The 25,171-nt window shown below is 55.4% G+C and overlaps 2 protein-coding genes across 9 annotated transcripts in view; both read left to right on the top strand.

Moving 5' to 3' along the window:
* Positions 1–12,042, top strand: part of NADK (NAD kinase) — a 28,471-nt gene extending 16,429 nt beyond the window's left edge. For 3 of the 4 annotated variants that reach the window (XM_053575406.1, XM_053575407.1, XM_053575405.1), the window contains exons 3-12: positions 695–778; positions 6,236–6,365; positions 6,978–7,086; positions 7,233–7,318; positions 8,251–8,353; positions 8,650–8,804; positions 8,955–9,054; positions 9,131–9,288; positions 9,663–9,745; positions 10,291–12,042. In XM_053575406.1, the coding sequence (XP_053431381.1) occupies positions 695–778; positions 6,236–6,365; positions 6,978–7,086; positions 7,233–7,318; positions 8,251–8,353; positions 8,650–8,804; positions 8,955–9,054; positions 9,131–9,288; positions 9,663–9,745; positions 10,291–10,447 (1,165 nt within the window). In that variant the 3' untranslated portion in view covers positions 10,448–12,042. Of the gene's footprint in view, positions 1–694; positions 779–6,235; positions 6,366–6,977; positions 7,087–7,232; positions 7,319–8,250; positions 8,354–8,649; positions 8,805–8,954; positions 9,055–9,130; positions 9,323–9,662; positions 9,746–10,290 lie in introns of all 4 variants that reach the window. The other variant, XM_053575408.1, reaches the window with a different exon arrangement.
* Positions 12,043–14,826: 2,784 nt separating this feature from the next.
* Positions 14,827–25,171, top strand: part of SLC35E2B (solute carrier family 35 member E2B) — a 32,677-nt gene continuing 22,332 nt past the window's right edge. For 2 of the 5 annotated variants that reach the window (XM_053575422.1, XM_053575414.1), the window contains exons 1-2: positions 17,152–17,332; positions 18,023–18,079. The gene's annotated coding sequence lies outside the window, so the exon portion shown is untranslated. Of the gene's footprint in view, positions 15,137–17,151; positions 17,333–18,022; positions 18,568–24,048; positions 24,140–25,171 lie in introns of those variants that run through there. The other 3 variants (XM_053575415.1, XM_053575411.1, XM_053575416.1) reach the window with 3 other exon arrangements.

Raw genomic sequence — 25,171 nt, 5'->3', positions numbered from 1 at the left:
GCCTCAGAGGCTGGCCAAGGGCCTGGGCTAACATCCTAGCACACAGAACAAGGGACATCCCAGTGCTGCCTCAGCCTGTCGCTGAACCCTGATGTTGTGGTCCCCCGGGCATATGGAGTGAGGGGGTGTCCTGGTGCTGCCTCAGCCCATGGCTGGGCCCTGACGGTGTCGTCCCTGGGCATGTACTGCAGGCCTGACCTGGTGATTTGCTTGTGGCTCTTAAATTATTGGAAAAGTTGGGCTATTCAAGGTATTTTGTCGACATATATAACTCAGAGTGAACGTTTTTGTTAGAATTTTAATCAAGATTAGTTAGAGATGGTTTCTAAGGTCTTGGTTCCCAAATACAGACCCAGAGACCGGCTCTGGGAGACTTGCAGGAGCCCGCGTTCCCAGGCCCCCAGGATGTCTGCCTGTCTCAGTGGTGCCTCTGGTCTGGGCCTAAGTCCTGAGGAGCATCTCTAGGCAGGTGCGATTCTGCGCCCAGTGTCATCACGAGACCCTTGGGCAGCACGTGATGCTCCAGGGCAATGCTCAGTCATGGCAGACTTCTCTGGGACTATGGTGTGGTGGTGACAGACAGCGGGGTTGACGTCATTCAGGCTGCACATGTCTTTTAAAGCCTGGTGCAATGTATCTGTCACCACATATGTCCTTTTTGGCCTTGACAGCTGTGTGTGCCTTCTCCCCACAGGAGGACACGCTCTCTGCACGGGCCCTGCCCAGTGACCACCTTTGGACCAAAGGCCTGCGTGCTGCAGAACCCTCAGACCATCATGTAGGTGCTGGGGCCACGGGTGAGCGGGGAAGACACTCTGACACCCAGGGTCAGGGCTCAGAGGTCAGAAGCTTGCACTTACTCATTTCAACAAAAAGCCACATGGGCCCGTGCAGTGATTCACACCTCACAGCCCAGCATTCTGGGAGGCCGAAGTGGGTGGACTGTTTGAGCTCTGGAATTCTAGACCAGCCTGCGCAAGAGTGAGAGCCTGTCTCTACTAAAAATAGAAAAGCTGAAGTAAAAAGATTGTTTGAGCCCCAGAGTTGGAGGTGGTTGTGAGCTATGATGCCGTGGCACCCTAACCAGGGCAACAGCTTGAGACTGTATCTCAAAAAAAAAAAAAAAAAAGTGAGACCCCGTCTCTAAAAAAATAGCCAGGTGTTGTGGTAGGCACCTATAGTCCCAGCGATGTGGGAGGCTGAGGCAGGAGGATCTTCTTGAGCCCAGAAATTGAAAGTTTCTGTGAGCTATGACACCACAGCACTCTATCCAGGGTGACAGAGTGAGACGCTGTCTCAAGAAACAAAAATAAAGCCATCTTGGCTGGACCCCACTGAGCTCAGGCCTCTAAGCAGGGAGTCTCCCTCTGGGGTTTCTCCAGGGCTTTGAACAAGTAGATGACAGATAAGCCAGGAGTTGTGGCCAGTGGACACCAGGCAGCCTAAGGACCCTGTTGCAGCCACGGGCCATCATTGTGAAATAGAGTTACTGTTTCTAACAGTAAATAGGGGAAAACTGTTAGAATCTAATACATTTGATGGACCAAACATGTTTCTCTTTTATTCCAAAAAACAAGAATATTAATTAGCTTTTTTTAAAATCTGATTTTACCTGCTTAAAAGATACTCGGCTTGCTGACAGTTTTCACAGAGCACCTCAGAGGCTGGTGTTTCTGTAGCCCCTTGTCTGGCCTCAGAGTTTGCCTTTGAGGGGGAGCATTGGCATCACATTCCTAAAACTTTTTTAAAATTAATAATTAGTGTTATTTCATTGTAATCTTAATCTTTAATAACTCTCCATTAGTCCAACTTCTTTTTCGCATTTGATAGTTCCAAAAGGGTAAACACTTTGTTAACATGTTCTGTGCTTTCTGAGAAACAAAAACAATATGGTCACCTAACAATCGTGCTCTGTGTTTAGAGAGTTGGAATCTACCTTAACGCTGAGGGTTTTCTTTCACACCTGCTGCTCATCTCCAGAGAAATCTACTATTCTTTCTGGGGAGCAGGTGTCGCCGCTCAGCCTGTGTGCAGAACATGCCGCACATCTCGTGCTGAGGGGTCCTGCGTTCCACATCCTGTGAAGGACGGGTCCCATGCAGGTGTCACATACTCAGCGTGGTCCTTCAGGGTGTCAGTAACTCTGGGGGTGTTGGATTGTTAGATGAAAAGAATAAGGCCAGTGAGTCAGTGGAAAGGCCGGTCTGACTGCTCCTGTGACCGGTAGGCACCGAATGTAGGTGGGGCCGAGACCTGAGCCACAGCAGGGTTCTGATGTTCTGGCCCATGGGTGACGAGCACTTTGCTGGGGGTCACGTGCGTGAGCAGTAACAGTGCCGGTCCCACCGGCCCCAGCGGTCTGAGGAGCAGCTATGCCCTAAGCAATGGGGCCCGGTGCCGGCATCTGGCACATCGGGTCTTGCTGCTGCCAAGTGGGGCATCCTGACCCCTTTCTGCTTTCCCCAATCCTGTACATCCACAGATTTCATTACTTTAACCCAAAAATATCTACATAGACAGTTGCTCAGTAGCCGGGTGTCCCTTTTCCAGCAGACTCCTGACCACCCACCAGGGCCACATTGTTCCTTCTCTACTCGGTAGTCTCATTGGCCAAGGTCCCCACAACCAGGGTCTCAGCCACTTTTCTGCCTCTCCCTGCCTCTCCTGCCTGTCCCTGGGGCCCCACCCTGTACTTCCTGGTCTTGGCCCAGCTGCTCCCTCCACATCCACATCTCACTTAAGAGCTACCTTGGGGTGGCGTCTGTGGCTCAGTGGGTAGGGTGCTGGCCCCATATACCGAGGGTGGATGATTCGAACCTGGCCCCAGCCAAACTGCAACAAAAAAATAGCCGAGTGTTCTAGCGGGCGCCTTTAGTCCCAGCTACTCAGGAGGCTGAGGCAAGAGAATTGCCTAAGCCTAGGAGTTAGAGGTTGCTGTGAGCTGTGATGCCATAGCACTCTACTGAGGACAATAAAGTAAGACTCTGTCTCTAAAAAAAATAAAAAGAGCTACCTTGAAGTGGCCTCTCCAGCTCCCTAGCCTTTATCGGCCATCAGTTCCTCAGGGCCAGCCCCGGACACTATCTGAGGAGTGTTTGTGGGCTGCGTGCTCTTGGGGCTGCTCACCCAGGCCAGGCAGCTGCAGCAGGAGGGGAGTGAGGTGGGCATAGTGCTTAGGGACAGGTGACTTTTCCTGCCCTGAGTTGGGAGCTTGTCCAGCGTTGGGCTCTGTGTCTCTGGGAACTCACCTGGGGCAGGACTCTGTTGCTCACTACAGTGTGCCACCTCTCCGAGGGCCTCAGGCTGGGAGGAGCTTTATATGGACTCAACACCTCCCTGATACTCACTCTGAAGGTTTTAGGAGGGAGGTGACCACTAGGGACTCGGACTTCCTACTGTCTGTGATGTTACTGTGAACATTAACTGTCACTTGAGATGTGTGGAGTTGCCAGTGTCTGACGATTCATGGAGGTCACCTCCTTGGCCAGCAGACATCCCTGGCTTGGTACACAGAATCTCACCCTGAGTCATCCCAGGGGAGCTGGGCCATCTGTACCCACAGCCCAGGGGCTTGGAGAGGTCAGCGTCCCGCTTAAAGGTGACTCAGAAAATTGAGGAACTGGGCGGCGCCTGTGGCTCAGTTGGTAGGGCGCCGGCCCCATATGCCGAGGGTGGCGGGTTCGAACCCGGCCCCAGCCAAACTGCAACCAAAAAATAGCCGAGCGTTGTGGCGGGCGCCTGTAGTCCCAGCTACTCGGGAGGCTGAGGCAAGAGAATCGCTTAAGCCCAGGAGTTGGAGGTTGCTGTGAGCTATGTGAGGCCACGGTACTCTACTGAGGGCCATAAAATGAGACTCTGTCTCTACGAAAAAAAAAAAAAAAGAAAATTGAGGAACTGGTTTCTAGTCACTCGGAGGGGCTGGTGCACAGACCCAGGCACTCCAGTGGCTCCGGCCAGCAACAGCTGAGCCTCAGTGCCAGTTAGCACTGACTCTTAGGAAGGAGACTGGGTGAGCTGTGTGCTGGGCAGGGCTTCACTGTCTGACCTGGCCACTGGGGTTGCAGGCTGCCTGCGCTTGGGTGTGCTCCTGCTGCCTGGCTGTGGCCTGAGAACATCCCCTACCCCGGGCCAAGCTGACTCCAGGAGCCAGAGGGGCTGGATGGCCAGGGAGCTGGGGCTGAGCTCAGGAAAGAGCAGGTGGTTGGAGTTTGGATTCTTGGATGTTGAAAGGATCCTGAGGACTGTGTCTTGGGTGGGCAGGCAGGCAGGGGGGTGATATACACAGGAAGGCTGCCCTGTTTGATGTTGATAATTTTAGGAAGCTCTTTAACCTAGTTTTTGTAACACCGTTAACCACTCTACAATTATGCTTTGCTTTCAGTTTTGAGGATGCAAAGTTAGGTTTATAGTTTAAATACATGATGGGAGAGTGCTGGTGGGCAGAGCTGCCGTACACACTGTCGCGTCACTGGGTGAAGTGTGACCACAGTGCTGTGGACGTACCAGCTGCTTCCCAGGAGGTGGAGGCCGCCCCATGTGCCACACGTGATGAGCTCATAGAGTGTCATGGGTGTCACCTCCCAGACACTCTGGAAAGGGTGAGTGCTGGGACCAGCCTCCGGGTTGGTGGTGCAGGTGAGGCCCATGCTCCCACTGTGGCTCTCTGCAGTTTGTATCACACATGGACTTGTGGCGGGACAGTCAGGTTCTCAGGAAAGTGGCCCTTTCCCCAGGTGTGACCTGGCTCGGGTTTCTCCATGGGGACTCAGACCGCTGCTTGTGCTGTGGCTTCCAGAACTGGCCCAGTGGGGCCAAGGATGGCTGAGCAGTGGTTGCAGCCGCCCAAGTTGTTCTGGGCCAGGTGGGATGTTTTCCGTAACTTTCAGAGAGAGGGGTCACAGCTGGGTGGGGCCCTGCCTTTGGAGCAGCACTGGCCCACAGCACAGCTCCTGCCATGGCAGTGGGGGTCTGAGCCTGCCCCTCTCAGTGCTGGGGACCACATCAGGGGCTGTGGAAGCTTGCAGGGCCGCTATTCTCGGCAGGACTCCACTGATTTTTATTATTTTATTTTACTTTATTTTATTTTTTGAGACAGAGTCTTTTTTTGTTATCCTTGGTAGAGTGCATGGCATCCTAGCTCACAGTCACCTCAAACTCTTGGGCCCAAGCGATTCTCTTGCTTCAGCCTCCTAAGTAGCTGGGACTACAGGTGCCCGGTATAGAACCTGACTATTTTTTTGTTGTAGTTGTCATTGTTGCTAGCTGGCCCAGGCTGGGCTCAAACCGACCAGCCTCGATGTATGTGGTTGGCACCCTACCCACTGAACTATGGACACTGCCACCACCTCCACTGATGTTTAAACCAGTGGTTTTTATTATGAAATCAAGGGTAATCTGTGCTCACACAGGGATGTCATGAGGTAACCCCACCTGTTCGAGGCAGAGCTTTTTGTCCTCAGGGACCCTGGCAGATGGGCCCCGGAGACCATCTTTAAGCTGGCTGATTTGGGTTTTTTGGGGAGTATGGTACTCTCAATGGGCGTGGGATGGCCCAAGCCGAGAGCCTGGCCTTGGCCTTCTCAGTTGTCCTCACAATCTCTGCTGCTGTCCATGGCCTTGGCCTTCTCAGTTGTCCTCACAATCTCTGCTGCTGTCCATGGCTTTGGCCTTCTCAGTTGTCCTCACAGTCTCTGCTGCCGTCCATGGTCCCAGCAGCTGAGACCCTGGCCCTGCACCCATGACTGGGACTTTTCTTTTTTTTTTTTTTTTTTTTTTTGTAGAGACAGAGTCTCACCTTATCACCCTTGGTAGAGTGCCATGGCGTCACACAGCTCACAGCAACCTCCAACTCCAGGGCCCAGGCGATTCTCCTGCCTCAGCCTCCCGAGTAGCTGGGACCACAGGCGCCCGCCACAACGCCCGGCTTTTTTTTTTGTTGTTGCAGTTTGGCCGGGACCGGGTCTGAACCCGCCACCCTCGGTATATGGGTCCGGCGCCCTACTCACTGAGCCACAGGCGCCGCCCCGACTGGGACTTTTCATAGCCCTGGGGCCCCAGTGCTTGCTTGCAGGGGCTGCCGATTGGACTTGAGCCCTGGTAGAACCACTGTTGAATGTGTTTGTCCAGGAATGGGACACACATTTTTAAGGATTTTATTTTCCTGTCTTAAGTTGTGTGCCTTCTTCCTCAAAAGAAAGTTCCCTGCTGGTGTGAACTCTCTTCTCCTCCCCCAAAGGCACATTCAGGACCCTGCAAGCCAGCGGCTGGCGTGGAGCAAGTCTCCAAAGAGCGTTCTGGTGGTCAAGAAGGTCCGTGATGCCAGCCTGCTGCAGCCGTTCAAGGAGCTCTGCACATACCTCATGGAGGCAAGGGGCAGCCAGGGGGCCAGGACGGCCGGTGGGCAGAAGGGTGGGCTCACCCAGTCATTGCACAGAGACCAGGCCTGGGCATGTCCTAGCTGGGGCCTGAGCCAGGGGGAGCTGCTGTGACCTCCATGGACAGTCTCATTGGTGGTGGATGGACTTTTATTGGCTCATGGTTATGGAGGTCGGGAAAGCTGAGGTCGAAGGGCCACCTCTGGTGAGGGCAAGGGCCTCGGGGCTACACCCTCAGTGGCAGGGCAGAGTGAGCCCTCCAGGGGGCCACCCGCCCATAGCAGCCTCTGTCAGTGCCTGAGGGTAGAGCCCTTGGCTGCTGCCATCCTTATAAAACCCCTCCACCCGCTATGATTGAGTTTCACTGGGAATGTGGGAGTTGAATCTTTAACCTGGAGCCCTTATTCTGAAGCCACTGGGTGAGAGTCTCAGCAAGACAAGCCTACAGGGAAAGAGACAGGGCTGGACGGCTTCCCGGCCAGGGTTGAGCAGCCATTCTCACCCTTGCCCCAAATGCTGAGGCCTAAAGGAGCGAGCCTTTTGGAAGAGCAACGTGATGGGGCAGCATTGGGGTCTGCCAGTCACACGCACACTCGCTTTCAGGAGAGCAACATGGTTGTGTATGTGGAAAAGAAGGTGCTGGAAGACCCTGCCATCGTGAGTGATGAAAACTTTGGGGCAGTGAAGAAGAAATTCTGCACTTTCCGAGAAGGTGGGTTATCTTCAGCCATGCACAGTAGCTCCCTGTCCTTGACGGAAGCTTCTACTTCCGTAGTGTCCACTTCTGCCATACTGTGTGCTGTGGTGGGGAGGAGCTGCACTGATGGCTGTTCTTTGGATTTGTTTTTATGTGTCCAGATTATGATGACATTTCCAATCAGATAGACCTCATCATCTGCCTGGGAGGGGACGGGACCCTGCTGTATGCATCCTCTCTGTTCCAGGTGAGACCTCCCCCCTTTGAGGCATAAGTAGTCACGTCCCAGGCACCAAGTGCTAAGGCACTGAGAAGCATGGGTCCCTGTCCCGCTCCCACGGCCCAGCCTGCACAGAGAGGACTGAGGGAGGTGGGATGCTCTGTGTCAGCGGGTGGCTTTCAGTTCAGCACTCATAGAAATTTATCTGTTCATCACACCAGGCAAGGTGCCTGGTGCTCAGAAGCCATGACAGGCTGGGCTTTTTCACACCAGGGCTGGCAGAGGTATGGGTGGGGCTGCTGGGGCTGGGCAGGAATATCCATGGCCTAGAGGCCTTCCTGAGCAGGTGGCTGCAACTCCATAGATGGTGATGTCCCGAGGGAGTACTGGTGCCCTGGCTGGGTAGAGGGGACACCGGGTGGCACTACAGCTGTTGGGTAGGGCCCAGCCAGCTCCATGGGGGGCCAGGTGTGGAAGCCCCAGACAGCAGTGAGAGTGAGGGGTGGTGGGGTCCTTGGAGGGTGTGGCCCTCAGGCCAGCCCAGCCCACCCTCTCCACCCCAGGGCTGCACAGCCAGAACTACCCTGGCCACCCTCCTTGGACCCTGCCAGTCTCCCGCACAGAGCCTGCTGGCAGGAAGATCTGTGGAGATCAGCTTCCCCGGCCCCAGCTCTGACTGTCCTCCCTGACCAGCTAGTGCGCTCACTAATCCTGTCTCTCGTCAGCTCCCCACTGGCCTTCCCTGGGAACGTGGCTCTCCACCTGTGGGTCCCTCCATCTCTCCATGGTGCTCACACTGGCCCTGTGCTTGCTCAGTGTGCCCAGCCCCCTCCTGGAGGGTCGGGTGCTTCACAGAGCTGAGTCCTCATGGACAGGCCCTTTCCCAAGTGCCCTGGTGCTGCTGATAGCTTGGGTGGTTTCAAAGGGACTGCATGGTGCTGAATGCCCCTGGCCCACAGGGCAGTGTGCCTCCGGTCATGGCCTTCCACCTCGGCTCCCTGGGCTTCCTGACACCATTCAACTTTGAGGACTTTCAGTCTCAAGTTACCCAGGTGATAGAGGGTGAGTTGGAATGTTCTAGAACCCACAAGTAGCTCTACACATGTCTACATATGGGGTTGCTCTTTTATTTAATGATGCATAAAGCAACATTTAAAAGTTTCAAGATTTAGAGATTTGTAAATTTTGAATGGTTTGAACATTTTTTACTGACATGGGCTAAAGCTGCCCTGAGTCGGGTGGGAGTAAACCACTTTTTATGAAAGGCAGGGAAGTGTTGCTTTCATCTTGGGGGAGAAAGGGCCTCTTGACCCCCACTGATGTCCCTGAGGTCCCTTCTGACCCCCACTGGCCCCCAGGGAATGCAGCTGTTGTCCTTCGGAGCCGGCTGAAGGTCAGGGTGGTGAAGGAGCCCAGGGCCAGGAAGGTGCCCATCCACAACGGGCTCAGTGAGAACAGCACACCCACTGCGGGCCTGGACGCGGAGGCCGGGCAGCAGGCCATGCAGTACCAGGTGGGCGATATGGCCTGCCCTCGGGGTGCCAGGTCTGCACCCTGTATGGGAGCCCCCATCTACAGCCTTGGGAGGACAAAGCCCTCCCAGAGAACCAGGGGACTCAGCACTGGGTGCCTGTGACAGCTGAACCCCTGGCCACCTCTCCAGGTCCTGAACGAGGTGGTGATTGACAGGGGCCCCTCCTCGTACCTGTCCAACGTGGACGTCTACCTGGACGGACACCTCATCACCACAGTGCAGGGCGACGGTAAGGCCCGTTACCCGCCCTGGGGCCCCAGGCACCCCGCACAGCGGGAGTGACGCCTGTGCCCTGTTCCCATCAGGAGTGATCGTGTCCACCCCGACGGGCAGCACGGCGTATGCAGCCGCAGCCGGGGCCTCTATGATCCACCCCAACGTGCCAGCTATCATGATCACACCCATCTGCCCCCACTCGCTATCCTTCCGGCCCATCGTGGTCCCCGCAGGGGTTGAGCTGAAGGTCAGAGCCAACGCCTTTCCACCTTTTCCAGTCTGTGAGTCACTTGACCCCATGCCAGGGAAAGGCTGCTGCTGACCCGCTGGCTCTGCCTCACATGCAGCCTCAATCCTGTAGCTGTCTCCCTTCACCCCCTGCTGGGATCCCTGCTTCAATGAGTGCCTGAGATCTGCCAGCCGAGGGCCCCGGCTCGGTCAGCAAGGGTTGCCCACCTTTAGTCAGTCTCTGCATGGGCCATGAGCTGGGGCAGTGCCTGTGAGCTCTCACCAGTCCCAGAGTGAGGTTGGAGCTGCCTAGCATGGGCTCCAGTGAGCATCCATGGGGCCCTGAGGTGCAACCTCCCCAGGGCCCACACCTGTCCCTACTTGAACCCTCAGATCATGCTGTCACCAGAAGCACGGAACACAGCGTGGGTGTCCTTTGACGGCCGGAAGAGACAGGAGATCAGCCATGGAGACAGGTACGGGTGCTTGCCGGGCCTGGTGCTGCTTCCGCCTCGTGTACACGCTGCCTGCCCAGTGTGGTCCTCTGGAGTGCTAGAGGCTGAGCATAGTTCATCCTGGGTCTGCCAGCCCAGTCAGGGGACAGGACCAGTCCCAGCCAGGCCCAGCACATCGCCCCAGCACACAGCTGTGGCGGCTGCCTGGGGCTGGCTATACTCGGCTATAGTGGGTCCATGGTCCTTCACCCTCGCCACACCTGCTGCTCACACAAGCCGTGGACAATGTGCGTCAACTTCCTAGACTGTCCCCTCCACGGCCTGGTGTGCTGTCCAACATCAGGGCTGTGGCCTCTCCCAGGAGGGGGGTGGGCTGAGGGACATGGGCTTGTGGCTGTCCCATCACCACTGAGAACTCCTTCAGGGGAGTGTTTGCCTGGCCTGAAGGGAGGGGGGCGGCGGGTGTCTGAGACCTGGGGCTGGGCCACCAGGAGGGATCTTTGCCTGGGCTAGATCACTGCTGCAGATGTGGCTCATCTGGCTATGTCACTTCCTCTTGGCCACAGCATCAGCATCACTACCTCTTGCTACCCGCTGCCCTCCATCTGCGTGCGAGACCCTGTGAGCGACTGGTTTGAGAGCCTGGCGCAGTGCCTGCACTGGAATGTGCGCAAGAAGCAGGCCCACTTCCCCGAGGAGGAGGAGGGCGAGGTGGGTGTGTGAGCTGGGCACACTGGCCAGAGCCCAGAACCTCCCAGGTCTGCGTTCCCCTTCCTGCCTTCCCGTTCATCCTCGGGGACAGACCAACCTGTGTGTGCGTGTGAACACGTCTGTCTGTCGCCATTGGTCACCAGCCACCTCTGTCTGTCGTTGGGAAAAGCCTGCGTCTGCCTTTGTTGACCAGATCAGCTGTTTTTCTTTTAATGTTTTAAATCTGACTTTTTTGCATTTCCAATGGAGCAAAGTGAGAACCCGGCTGAGGACTGTCTGCACAAGGCCCCCTGCTGGTCTTGGTGCTGGCTGCCTATCCCCTACCTCCCACCCCCCGGGCTCTGTGATTCCACAAGTCAGTCTACTGAATCAGAAGGTCAGGAAGACTTGATCTGTCCTTTGATGTTGAAAATAAATGTCTCCGCCAAGAATCTTCTTCAGCTGCAATGCTTCTGCCCTTGGGCCTGCACTTCCTGAAGCTCTTCTGGGGAGGAGCTTAGGCAAGCCGCAGCCCAGAGGGGTCTGGGTGCCCACTGCAAGGCAGGCTGGCTTTGCCCTGGTTTCTGGAGAGGGCTGGGTGCGCCCCTGCCCCCGCCCTCCCTGCTCAGGTCAGCACCAAGTCTTGCCGGACTCCCCAGCACTGAGCCAGAGAGAGGCCTCTGGTCCCCTCCCAGAGCTGCTGTGTGGCCCAGCATCCCCAGAGGGCTGTCAGGCATCCTGGGCTGACACACATTCCTCACACAGCTTCAGCTCCCAGGAAGATGTTTTAAATCCTACATATACTTTTCAGAGATTCTTACAAACTTTCTGAAGTGCTTACGTACATATTTTCTTGTACACACTTTTGTGAAGACCCTGCTGATGTTTACACTGTGTCCTGCGTGGCGCTGTCCAGCCTCGCACAGCCCTGATGGTCCAGGAGAGAGCTGTTTGAGCCGGACAACTGCAATGAGAATTTTGAGACAAAACAGTGAGGTACTCCTGTGAGCCCCCTGCAGAGAACCAGGAGTTTCTTGAGAGCATGGTGTGGTGCCTGGGGTGTGGTATCCATATGGGAGCAGCACCCTGGGCACTATCCAGCGGGAGTCCCAAACACAGGAGGCTGTTTTTGAGTAGCTGCTTTTAGAGGTTTGCTCAAGAAGTCACTCTTCTCATCACTCAGTGGTTGAGAACAGGAGAATGAAGACCCTTTCATGAGGTGCAGCTCAGGCCCTCGGCATCGATGAAGTTGAGCATCTGAAGACTCTGAGTGTGATTCTGGGCAACACTGAAGTGGCAAAAGGGCCCCCCAGTGTCCTGAGTCTGCCCATGACTCTTGAGTGCCAGCAGGACCTCCACCTGCCACCCACAGGCTGAGGGTAAGGGGCCCTAGTCTCAGCTTTAGGCCCAAAGACAGTGGTATTTGCAATTCTAGTCCCTTATCTAAACAAAAAGCAAATGTTAAATTTTGTCCTAAAGCAGCATGAGATTGGAATGATCTAGACAATTCTGGATTTTTGAAGTGAATCTTAATGTTTCATATTGTTAATATCTTGAAAATTTGTTAAATGTTGAAAGCCTTACTACTATTTTCAGATCCTTTCAATAAACAGACTTGTAAAAAATGCTGGGTCATTAACAATTTTCTTCTGGCTCTTTGTCATCAGCCTGGAAGCTCTGGGGGGTGGGAGGTCTTCCAGGCTGCCTGCCTTCACATGCCTCCCCTTCACATTGCATCCTGTCCCCAAAATGCTTGCTCAGCCTTACTAGTGGCTCCTTGGGGTGCTGGGCTTGGCTGGGCGTCCTCCCTAGAGAAACACTGCATGGGTTCTGGGCCGGGGCACAACTCTCTCCTCTTCAGGGAGGGGAAGAGCCCGCAGTCTGGACAGGGACAGCCCCAGACCTGAGACTGGAGTGTCATCGACTTGGGTTTTGTTGGCCCCCAGAAGGGCCTTGAGACCAAAGGGTGTTGAGTCCCTGGACCCCCACTGCCAGGCAGGCTAGGAGGGTGCATGCTAGCCCAAGTGACTGGGGCAGGAGCAGGCGGGGCATCTGGGTCCCACAGACGTTGGCACATCAGCCTCTCTACATCTGGCCCAAGTCGCCCTAACTAGGTACACAGGAACCTGGGGCTTTGCCAGGCCAAGAGAAAGGGGACTAACACCCCTACCACCCTGTATCTGCTCCTCCCCCAGCTGCCCTCTTTGGCCAGACCCAAGCGTCCCTTCCTCACTGGCCTGGGCAAAACTGTTGACATCAAAGCCCACAACCTTCCTCGCCTTGGGGAGCACAAACGGGGAGGGCCAGATGGGGCCTGCGACATCTCCCTGTCACAGCCCCATGCGGCTTTGCGTGTGGCCCAAGCCCCGGGCTGCACCATGCTTGCTGTCTTCATGGCCTCAATCTTAGAAACCTTCCTGTGTGAAGGGGCATCATCCAAGTGCCCTGTGCTGGGCTGCCCCCGACCTGCCCCACCTCGCTGTACCTGAGCACAGCTTAATGTCCTTCAGCAGTGACCCACCAGGAAAGAGGCTCCCATCCGCCATCGCAGTCTCAGAAGGACGGAAAGGCAGTTACAAGACCTCACTGGGAAAACTTGAGAACAGTTTTTACAAATTTACTTTTTGAATTATTTGGTTACGACTCACTTGCCAACGAGTCTGGTGTCCTGCGCGCGTGCGAGTCCCAGTTTCACTTCCTCTCATTCCTAAATTTCCCGTGTTTTGGCCCAAATGGAAAAGGCCTCCCCCCACCCCACTCCTCCGAGACGATCCCACCCGAGACACTCCGGGGGACCCAGAAAGGGGCGTCGTTGTCTGCCTTGCCAGGAGCTGAAGGAGAAACTTCATGAATTTGAAAAAAAGTAAAGAAATTAGGTTTAACAAAACTTAAGCCTTCTCCATCTGTAATCTTGACCCCCACGACCTGGGGTAGAAGTAATCAGAGACGGAACCGCCCCCGTCCCCAGCTCAGGTGCTTCCGGGGCGCCGGTGCCTGGAGGACCCATGCTCCCCGCCCCAGAGCGCCGCACTGTTCAGCCAATCAGCGCTCCGGAGCGTGGCCTCGGCCCGCGCAGGCCCCGCCCCCTGAAGCGACTTGCCCAGGTACACCAGACACTCCCGGGCGCAGTGATCATCTCCTTGTCTTTTATGTTAGACCCATTCGGTGGATTTTCTGTTCTTTTTTTTTTTTTTTGTAGAGGCAGAGTCTCACTTTACTGCCCTCGGTAGAGTGCCTGGCGTCACACGGCTCACAGCAACCTCCAGCTCTTGGGCTTAAGCGATTCTCTTGCCTCAGCCTCCCGAGCAGCTGGGACCACAGGCGCCCGCCACAATGCCCAGCTATTTTTTGGTTGCAGTTTGGCCGGGGCTGGGTTCGAACCCGCCACCCTCGGTATATGGGGCCGGCGCCCCACTCCCTGAGCCACAGGCGCCGCCCGAATTTTCTGTTCTTTAAAGCCAACAGTCGGGCGTAGAGCCTTGGGGTCTTAGAGGCCAGCGCCTCTGCAGACCGTTCAGCCCCGCTCGGGATGCCACATGGTTCCCCCACGGCCTGGCTTCAGTGGAACGGCCCAGGAGATGCCAGAGACAGCCGCGCGGGGGGGGCGCTGTGGTTTACGCTCTCGGCCGTGATAGACCTGTCCGGAAGGCGCTGATTCCAGCCACAGAGGTCGCTGTACCTCAGAAGCATGATTTACCCCTGCCCGGCTGCGGTGGAATGGCCCAGGAGATGCCAACTTCGGCTGCGGAGTGGGGGGCGCCGTAGTTCAGCAGCTATAACGTCCCCCTCCCAGTTGCGATGGAACGTCCCGAGGGAATGCCAACTTTGGCTGCGGGCGCTGTAGTTCATCAATACAATGTCCCTCTGGCTGGCCGCAGTGAAATACCGCAAGAGAGTACAATGTCCACCTGCCCCTCCGAGGTGGAACGGCCTGGAGATGCCAAGTTCGGCGGCGAGGCGGGGGGTAGTTCAACAGCAAAACGTCTCCCTTTTCCGCCTCAGTGGAATGGTCCAGGAGATGCCAACTTCGGTTCGGGGGGGCCTCTGTAGTTCAGCAGTACCGTGTTCCCCCGCCCAGCCGTGGTGGAACTACCCGAAAGGTACAAACGCGGGCTGAAAAGAGGTTCTGTGGTTCGGCAGCAACCAGACCTTCCCGGAGGATGCTACCGCCGGCCACGGGAGGCGCCAGGCTCAAATCTCTGTTCCCCTTCCCTTCGGCTGCGGTGGAACGGTCCGGAGGATACCAACGCTGGCCCCCGGGTGCCGCGTGTCCCCTGCCCGGCGAACAAGTCCGAGGGTACCAACACCGGCCGCAGGGGGGCGCCGGACTCCGTGATTGACCAGTCAGGACGGTACCAACGCCGGCCGCGGGGGGCGCCGCGCTCAGCAGCGCGTCCAGGGGACTAAGGAGCGGGGCGCCCGCGGGGAGGCGAGGAGCTCGCCGCTGCTTCAGGCGCGTCACCACCGGCCCCGCGGGCGCCCCGCGCACCCCAACGGGGTCCGCCCCGCGGGAGGTGAGTCGTCTGCTCCCGCCACCCGGGGGCCGCTCCAGCGCCGTGGGCTCCTGTGCTACCCTCCGCGGCCCCGCGGCCGACGACCTCCGAGCCGCGCGCCCACAGGCTCCGCCCCCGCCGAGCGCCGTGCAGAGGCCCGCAGGCCGCGTGGGTGACCGCGAGCGAGGCCGAGGGCGGCCGGGCCGTCTGCCCCGGGGCGCGGGCTCAGGTAGGCAGCCGGGCGGGGGCTGCACCTGCCGGGCCCTGCCCGGGGGGGGGGCGCGGAGAACAGACGAGGAACGAAGGGCCGCTTCTCCGAGGCACGTTCTTTGTTGCTAGGCTTTTTAAAAGTTGCTTTTTGAGTAGAGCGCTACATATTTTACCAAACATTTAAATTTGCAAGTAATATTTTAAAGCAGCATTCAGAGGGGAGTTAAGAGCAGAAATGGGAAGGTTTGGAGTTTAAGTTATTTTTTCTCAGCGTAGACAAAATCAGAAAAAGGAGGGAATTAAAACAGTGAGTCTGAGACACAACCCCCCCGCCACAAGCTAGCCGCCGGGCTGGACCGAGTGCGGTGTGACCTGCACTCCGGTTCACTCGTGGCCAATAACGCACCTGGCACCCCAGGTGTGATAACGCCGGAACCCTGTGGTGGGCACTTGGTTGTTTCTGGATTTTCAGGTTTTCTTTTTTTTTTTTTGAGATGGTCTCAGGCTGTCCACCTGCCTTGGCCTCCCAGAGCGCTGGGATTACAGGCGTGAGCCACCGCGCCTGGCCCTGGATTTTCAGTTTTTAAAGTAAAGCTGATTGGGCGGCGCCTGTGGCTCAGTGAGCAGGGCACCAGCCCCATATACCAAGGTGGCGGGTTCAAACCCAGCCCCGGCCAAACTGCAACAAAAAAATAGCCGGGCGTGGGCGGCGCCTGTGGCTCAAGGAGTAGGGTGCCGGTCCCATATGCCGGAGGTGGCGGCTTCAAACCCAGCCCCGGCCAAAAAACCACAAAAAAAAAAAAAAAATAGCCGGGCATTGTGGCAGGCACCTGTAGTCCCAGCTACTTGGGAGGCTGAGACAGGAGAATAGCCTAAGCCCAGGAGTTGGAGGTTGCTGTGAGCTGTGTGACGCCAGGGCACTCTACCGAGAGCGATAAAGTGAAACTGTCTCTACAAAAAATAAAAAATAAAAAAAAAATTTAAAGCTGATTGAACATTCTGCATGTAATACAAGTATGGCCCTTTGTCAGCCGGTTTCCGTAGGATAAAACGCCAGAGGTGGAATTTCTCAGTTACATAATTTGTTTCAGCTGTGTGCAGCTGGCCTGGAAGGCAAGGTTGAGGCCCCCACATTACAGGAGGCTGAGGTGGGAGGATCACTCAACGCCAAGAGTTGGAGCCCAGCCTGGGCAACATTGTGAGACACTTTACAAAAAATAAAAATTTTAAAAATTAAAATGCCTGGGCGGTGCCTGTGGCTCAAAGGAGTAGGGCGCTAACCCCCTATACCGGAGGTGGTGGGTTCAAACCCAGCCCTAGACAAAAAACTGCAAAAAAAAAATTAAAATGCCTGAGCCCGTGCCCGGTGGCTCATGCCTGTAATCCTAGCACTCTGGGAAGCCGATGCAAGTGGATTGCCTGAGCTCACAGGTTCCAGACCACTCTGAGCAAGAGCAAGACCTTATCTCTAAAAATAGCTGAGTGTTATGGCGGGTGCCTGTAGTCCCAGCTACTTGGGAGGCTGAAGCAAGAGAATTGCTTGAGCCCAAGAGTTTGAGGTTGGTGTCAGCTATGACGCCACAGCACTCTACTGAGGGCGACATAGAAAACTCTGTCTCAAAAAAAAAAAAATTAAAATGCTCTTCTGACGATTTGAACCAGATGTCAGAGCACATCCGGTTCTGTTTAGAGCAGGGACCAACCTGAGACCATGACCTCGAGTCCACAGGCCTGGAACTCAGAGGCCTGTGCAGCTGCACAGAGTGAAAATGAAACTTTCTCAGCAGACTGGAGCTGAGACTTCCTCTGTGGTCCCAGCTCTTCCTTTAAATCCTGGTCTCTTCCCAGCTGGTCCTGAGGACGGCCCACTCAGGTAGCACAGAGGGAGAAGTGAACCATGACCTCTGTGCTGGGGAGCCGTTGGGGCTCAACTCTACCATGTGCTGGATCCTTGATTTATGACCTGAGGGGGGAGGCTGACTCAGACTCTGCAGTGGCTGCTCACACAAGGTCACCACTCTGGCCCCTTCCCAGGCTAACAAGGGACTGCTAGATGTTGGCGCTCACGTGCAGATTAGGCCAGCAGTCTTCAGTCTTTCATGGATACAAGTTGCCTTTCTCTGAAAGCAGCTGGAGTCTTGTGCCTTGAGAAGGAAAACAAGCCACACCTGGGGGCCATGTCCAGGAAGGCTGCGGTGACTCCAGCTACGACCTAGTGAGTAGGCCCCTGGGCTGGGGTGCCCAGGCCACTCTCCAGCCCCTCCTGCTTCCCTTCGTGGTGCTGAGATCCGAGTCCTCTTGCCCTGACCCTCTGGGCTGCTCACAGGTGATGGTGCTGCCAACCTCCCATCCCATCACCTGCACTGAGGTGGCCTGAGTATTATCTGGTGGTCAGGGTTAGGATTAATATAGGATGGCTAAGTGTGTTACTTTTTTTTTTTTTTTTTTGAGATAGACCCTCAAGCTGTTGCCCAGGGTAGAGTGCCATGGCATCACAGCTCACAGCAACCTCCAACTCTTTGGCTTAAGCGATTCTCTTGCTTCAGCCTCCTAAGTAGCTGGGACTACAGGCGCCTGCCACAATGGCCGGCTATTTTTTGTTGCAGTTGTCATTGTTGTCTGGCAGCTGGATTCAAACCTGCCAGCTCCGGTGTATGTGGCTGGCGTCTTAGCCACTTGAGCTACAGGTGCCAAGCCTGGGTGTTCCTTTTTATTACTGCTCAGTATCCATTTGAAAAGGCCATAATTTATGTTTCCATTCTGCCGATAGAATGTTTTCCATCGTGTCTCTGTGGTCACAGATGAGCACCTCTGCTGGGAACATCCTGTCCACCCTAGAGATGCCACAGGGCAGTCTCTAGGGCAGGGTCACTGACTTGGACTGTGTCCCCTCACCCTTTTTCAGGAGCTGCCAAATTGTTTCCCAAAGAGCTTGTACCAGTCCATGGCCACTAGCCAACACGTGAGTACCTCTCCACCCAGATCCCTCCACCCCCGTCAGTGGTGCTAGGCTGTTGGAGATCACTAGTAAGGCTGAAGCCTGCAGCAGGGCAGCCTCTGAGATGACCCCATGATCCTATGGGCCTCCCCTGGGGACTCATACTGGACAGCAGGCGTGAAGTCCACTACTTTTCAGAGGAGGCTACAGAAAGACTCAGGCCTCCATCTTGGGCCTTCCCTCTCGCTTCCTGGATAGCTTGCTCTGACAACCACTGCTGCTGGCTTTCAAGGTGCCTGTGGAAAGGCTCACATGGCAGAAAGTGGAGGTGGCTGTCCAGCTGCAGCCCTGAAAATCGGGAATCCTGCCTTGGCCTTGCCAGCATAGCTAGGGCCCTACAGCTCTGGTTGAGCCCTCGGGTGACACCGCAGCCCCAGCCAGCAGTAAGACGTCAGCTCCACAAGATGCCTGAGCCAGCCGTGCATCTCCCAGGTCTGCGTGACTGTGAGGGGGTGAGTCTGGGGCCACCTGTCACATGGTGGCAGACAGTAAATATAGCACTCTGTCCTGTAGTTGTTAGATGTTCAGAAAGTCTTTTCTGAAGAATATGTTTCTGCTTGTGTTTCTAACTGACCTGTGGGAATTCATACTTTTGTCAGGTTGAGAGAATCTTTTCCCAGGTTGTGACCTCTGATTTCCCTTTGGGTTATATTTTAATGAAAGAAAACTTCATTTAGTCAATTTAGTCCATTTCATCCTTCTTTTTTTTTTTTTTTTTTTTTGTAGAGACAGAGTCTCACTTTGTCATCCTGGGTAGAGTGCCGTGGCGTCACACTGCTCACAGCAACCTCCAACTCCTGGGCTTAGGTGATTCCCTTGCCTCAGCCTCCCAAGTAGCCGGGACTACAGGCACCTGCCACAACTCCCAGCTATTTTTTTTGTTGCAGTTTGGCTGGGCCGGGTTTGAACCCACCACCCTCGGTATAGGGGGCTGGCACCCTGCCCACTGAGCCACAGGTGCTGCGCCCCCCCACCTTGTTTTTTTTTTTGTAGAGACAGAGTCTCACTGTACCGCCCTCGGGTAGAGTGCCGTGGCGTCACACGGCTCACAGCAACCTCTAACTCTCGGGCTTACACGATTCTCTTGCCTCAGCCTCCCGAGCAGCTGGGACTACAGGCGCCCGCCACAACGCCTGGCTATTTTTTTGTTACAGTTTGGCCAGGACTGGGTTTGAACCCGCCACCCTCGGCATATGGGGCCGGCGCCCTACTCACTGAGCCACAGGCGCCGCCCCCCACCTTGTTTTTTAAATAAGTCATGCTTTGGAGTTTGAAGATTTTTTTTTTATACTTCAAGGTCAGGAAAACGTTATTTTATATTTTTTCCTGATAATATAGTTTTTGACATTTAAGTCTCACAGGAGAACAGACTTTGGAGCCAAGCTGCTTGGCCCAAATCGTAACCCTGTCTCTATAAAGCCGACTCCTTATTCTGCATGTCCTGAGGGCAGCAGCAGCGCCTTTCTCAGAAGGCTGCTGAATATATGTTGGTCAGTGTGTGTAAAGTCAGAGACTCCCAGCACTATAATGAGTGCTGTGTAAATGTCACTAGTTTATTTATTTACTTAGAGACAGAGTCTCACTCTGTCCCCAGGCTAGAGTGCCATGGCATCAGCCTAGCTCACAGCAACTTCAGACTTCTGGACTTAAATAATCCTCTTGTTGGCTCGGCACCTGTGGCTCAACCGCTAAGGCGCCAGGCACATACACCAGAGCTGGCTGGTTCGAATCCAGCCCGGCCCGACAAACAACAATGACAGCTGCAACCAAAAAATAGCCAGGTGTTGTGGTGGGCGCCTGTATTTCCAGCTCCTTGGGAGCCTGAGGCCAGAGAATTGCTTAAGCCCAAGAGTTTGAGGTTGCTGTGCGCTGCGACACCACAGCACTCTACCAAGGGCAACAAAGTGAGACTGTCTCAAAATAAATTAATTAATTAAAAAAAAAAATCCTCTTGTCTCAGCCTCCCAAGTAGCTGAAACTACAGGTGGCCACCACCACATCTGGCTAATTTTTCTATTTTTAGTAGAGACAAGGGTCTCACTCTTGCTCAGTCTGGTCTTGAACTCCTGAGCTCAAGCTGTCACTGCCTCGGCCTCCCAGAGTGCTAGAATCATAGGTGTGAGCCACTGCAGGGGGGCCTGAAGGTTACTTATTATTATTTGTCTACTGATGTGAGATCAGGATCCAATTCTTCTAGGCTGAGTTTTTACAGGAACATTCCTGCCCAGGTTCCCAAACAGGTCTGTTTGTACAAACTTACTTAGGGCTGTTTGGTCAATGCAGCTGAGCCCTGATTAATTAAGGCAGTGAGTGCTGTAAGTTCCCACTATAAACAGAATTGTGGGTTTGAGGACTCAAACTCAGCAAATGGTTGCTTGTCCATCTGTGAATTTCAGCTCTGTCCACCCCTCGGGGTGGATCTCTGAGGTCACTCTTGCTCTCTCAGCCTGTGCACACAGGGCCTGTGTCTGGGCAATCTACGCCTTCATCTTTGAGCACTCCCTCTTTTTCTGGCTCAAATAACATACAAGGAAGCCCATGTTGTGTTTTCCCCACCCTTGCCCTGGAACCGGCCTATGGACAATGCTGTAAACTGGGGTGCTGCGGTCCCTTGGCAGGCAGAGCTGAAACACAAGTGTGTGGCAAATGTGGCCTCTGCGCATCTCCCTGCCAGGCCAGCACCACAGGGTTGCCCGCCTTTCCTCTGTCTGTTTATGTCTGCCTTCACTAACAGTAGGAAATCTGCCTCCCGTTTCCTACCTGTGCTTACTTATTTGCTCAATTCAGAATTCCAAGCCTGTGACTCCGTGAAGAGTGTTCAGTGTCTGTTTGGAATCTTTTTGTCTTTAATTTGAACACACGTATTCCAGACTCTGTGCTTAGAAGTTGCTTGGATCAGCTCTTTTTCCCCACTCTTTGGTGTAGTGGTGTTATTCATTTAATTCATGGGGTGGTTCTGTTTGTATTCCATTTTAGAGACCTTTTTTCCTACACTTACTGATTTATTTTTGTTTTGCAAGTGAGCAAAATATTTACTTGGTTCCAGAAGTCAGACCTGCCCCCTAGTGCCTCCCACCTTTAGCTGACTTGCCATGGCGTGTCTCCCTGGCCATGGCTGGGCCCTGTGCTGCCCACTCCCCTAGCCTGGCTATGTGTTTCCTAGCCTGGCCAGGAGCCCACAGAACATTAAGGTGCTGTGTCCCCATGAGCTCTTCTAATCCTGGCCTCTTTTGTTGTTGTTGTTGAGACAGGGTGCAGTGGGCGTGGTAGCTCACCGCAACCTCAGACTCGGGCTGTGGGCACCCCGCTGCCTCAGCCTCTGGAAGCTGCTGGGATTACAGGCTCTTGCGGCACCCGGCTGGGTTTTTCCATTTTTTTCATGAGTCGGGGTCTCACTGTCGCTCAGGCGAGTCTCAAACTTCTGAGCTCAAGCAATTATCCCTCCTCAGCCTCCCACAGTGCTAATCCTTGCCTCTTGTGCCCTGTGGAGTTTTGGTTTTGTCTGACATCTTGTCGTGATTAGATTTTCAGTTAATGGGTTTGGAGTGAGAGATCCACAGCATGACGTGGCCGTCTCCAGTGTGGGACCAGTCCTGACAGCTGGTGGCTCACTTTGACCACTTGGTGAAGGCTGTGTCTGCCCATTTCTTCCTACTAAAGCCATGCTTTTCCCCTTTGTAATCAGCCCGCATCTGTGGGGAAGCAGTTTGAGGCTGTGCAAAGTCACTGCCACTTTGCTGTGTATTCTGAGTGCATCTCCTACACGCCACTCTATCCGGAAACCCTGGGCCCTTAACGGCTGCTTCTTGTCTAGGGGTCTAGGTGTTGGGCACAGAGGCCCTGGGGAGATTTGCTCTTAGGCTGACTGCTCTTAACTTCCAAAGGACCTTTCTGCAGTACAGATGGTCCCCGAGTTACCAACTGCCCGACTCAGTTCTTTGACTTTACTGACACGGAAGTGGCTGGCGCTCTGCAGAGACCTTGCTGAGTGCCTGCCAGCCTCTCACTCTCGTAGTTACCACTGAGTGACGTGAAATGTGTGGCTCCACACCATGGTTGGGGCTGGTGGCTTTGCCAACCATGTCCTACTGCAGATGTCTGAGCCCTGGTGAAACCTGGACCTCAGTGGGTCTCACTCTCTCACCAGGACTAGGTCAGGGTCAGGGTCACCCAGGGGTGTGATCTGTCTCACTGCGGCCTTGGACTCCCAGTTCAAGTGATCTTCCAGCCTGGGCCTGCTGCATCTCCAAACTGTGGGAGAGAGGCACCAGGCTCAGCCTTAAGTGCATTTTCAACTGAAGATGTTTTCAGCTCCAGACAGGTTTACCTGGATGCAGCCCCGGCATCCTGTGCCTCCCCAAGCTGGCACCCCCGGCCAGCACTTTATGTAGCTCAGCACCCGCCAAGGCCCCTTCAGCAGGTCGAGGTCCTTGATCTCAGACCCTCCTCTTCTCCTCCTCCTCCTTCCACTGTCTCTGTCTTCCCATGTCTTTGCGGGTCCCTGTAGCAGGTGGGAAGTTGGGAGGCTGTTCTGCTGTGCTATCTGCCAAGGCTCTTCTGGGGTCTGTTTCTGGTACCTGAGGTCCATCCTTGGGCCTGTTGAACTCCCAGAGAAGCTTCTGGTCTCATCACTGGCTGTGGCACCCCTTGTAGGGTCTCCAGCTCCATCTCCCTCCCACCCTCCAGCCCCAGGAGTCCCCTGAGAGCAGGTTTGCGTTTCCAAGCCAGGGCCCTGCTGTTCCTTCTTCTCCCCACTTTGCCACCTGTCCTACCAGCCCCGCTCCCTGACAGGCAGGCCTCTGCCCCACAGATGGAAATAAGCAAACAGAGGAAACCTGGCATGATTTACTGCATCTGGCTGGGAAGGGGTGAGGTGGGCCCAGCGTCCTTGTCCTGCCTGCTGTCTGCACTGGCACGTCCACTTTCTCACACACACCTTGGACACAAGACAGGCCCAGGCAGGCACAGGCCCACCACCACAGCCCAGGTGGTCACCTGGGCTGAAGCCGTGTGTTCTGCTGGGCATGGACCCCCCTGCACCCAGCCCTTCTCTCAGCGTGCCATTGGGTTATGACCTGGCTGGGCAGGCTGTTGGGGGAGATGTGGACGGCCACGAAGAGACGGCCACCCTGGGGGCCAGCCCTGGGTGTCAGCAGTCTCAGTGTGCCTGAGCCCCGGCACCCCTGCACCTGCTGCACCCCGTGCTGAGTGGCACAGCTCCTGCCCTGCCTCCCTGCTGCAGCAAGAACAAAGCTACCGCACAGTGTGGGAAAGTGCCAGAGGCCCTGGGTCGTCCCTGCCCCCCGAGCAGATGACAGGGGAATAAACCCATCACCGGGGGCATCAGGTGCTACACAGCAACCTCAAAGTCGAGTCCTGGGACCCTCCACACAGCACCTGTGGAGGCATCGGTACTAGTAGTGACGGTCAGGGTCACACTCATGTCCCCGTGGCCTAGAGGCCAGGTGGATGCCTTTCACCAGCTGACAGCTTGCACCATGTCACCCTGGGCACCTCACCTGCTGGGACTTGGATCTGCCCACAGAGACCTGCCCGCCCCAGCTGCCAGGGAGCTGCAGGGAGTGGGCTCTAGGCATATCAGGAGCTCCTGGTTCTCTGCAGGTGGGGCCTTCAGTGCAGCGTGCGTCTCTGCAGGAGGATGAAGGTCGGCTGAGGAGGGAAGGGTGGAGGGTGTTGGAGCTGGGCCCCGTCTGGCCAGTGGACAGTGGAGTGAGACATAGTGGGGCGAGGTCCCTGCATGATAGCAGTGACTGAGGCCGGCAGCACCCTCGCCCGCCCGCCCGCCCTTGCCCCTCCCTTCCTGCTGTCCTTGGCCTCCTGCCCTCTCTTCTTCCTGAGGGCAGCAAGTCCTGCTGGAAATCTGAAACCATAGTAAAAGCAAAGGTTCAAGGGCAGTGCGGTGGATGCTGGTCTGAGTCAGCATCTGTGTCCACACCACAGCTCCAGAGACCCACTGAGCATTTGGAGAGGCTGCATTCCTGCCGGGTCACGTCTGCCTCTGTGGTGCGTGAGATGAGTTTGGTCTTTGTCCCGGCCCCCTGCCTGCAGTGGCAGGAATGTTGCTGTGACTCACAAGGGCCCCACAGTAACGGCCTGGGTGGGCCCTGGGCACTAGGACGGAGCTGGTCCCCAGAAAAACTCAGGGCCAGAGGCTTGGAGGTTGAGACTTTCAGCCCCACCCACCGAGCTCACTTGGGGCTGTGGGGCAGGCTGGACATAGGCCCTCACCTGATGCCTGTTCAGGCAGCCCAGGGTGCAAACCAGGCCTCTCCAGCAGGCTGCTCAGCTGCCTTCTTTGTAGTGACAAAGCTCTTCCCAGAGTCATGCTGGGATATCATTTGAACCCTAGGAGGGCATGGGGACCCTGGTTTATGGCCACGGCCTGTGCCTGCACCGTTGTCTGAAGGGGATGGCTGTAGGGCAGAGCCTGCACCTACCAGGCCTGACGCTGGCCAGCCACTGTGTGCTGGGGACCGTGCTTTGTGGAGACCCCGCATCTGTGGCAGAGTGTAGTGAGAATGCATTTTGGACAGGGTCGTTTTTCTCAAGAACGTTTTGTAATTTATTTTTCAGTGACATCCAGGGCTGTGGGCACCAGCTCCTCTGAGCGCAGCCAGCGTAGTCCTCTGTGACTGGGGGCGGGGGGGTATAGTCCATGCTGCCCCTGCCTAGGGATGTGCTGTTCTCCTGCTGAGACCCAAAGATGGTGTCTGCTTTGGGGTTTTGTTTTGCAAACAGAAAAGCCTCATTAAATACCACCTTCCAGTGGGACTGTGAGTGAAGGTCAAGGGGCTTTTGCGCCTTCCCCAGGTCTACTTGGCTCCCAGTGATAGCCATCACCTGTGGTCAAATGCTTTGTTGTTGTTTTTTTCTCTTAATGTTTATTTTATTTTATTTTTGAGACAGAGTCCCACTCTGTCACCCTGGGTAGAGTACTGTGGCATCACAGCTCACGCAACCTCAAACTCTTGGGCTCAAGTGATCCCCCTGCCTGAGCCTCCCTAGTAGCTGGGACTACAGGCACCTGCCACAACA

The sequence above is a fragment of the Nycticebus coucang genome, chromosome 22 (assembly GCF_027406575.1).
Source record: "Nycticebus coucang isolate mNycCou1 chromosome 22, mNycCou1.pri, whole genome shotgun sequence".
Lineage (NCBI taxonomy): Eukaryota > Metazoa > Chordata > Mammalia > Primates > Lorisidae > Nycticebus > Nycticebus coucang.
The sequence above is the reverse complement of the archived record's forward strand: the minus strand, read 5'-3'. Positions and strand labels throughout refer to the sequence as shown.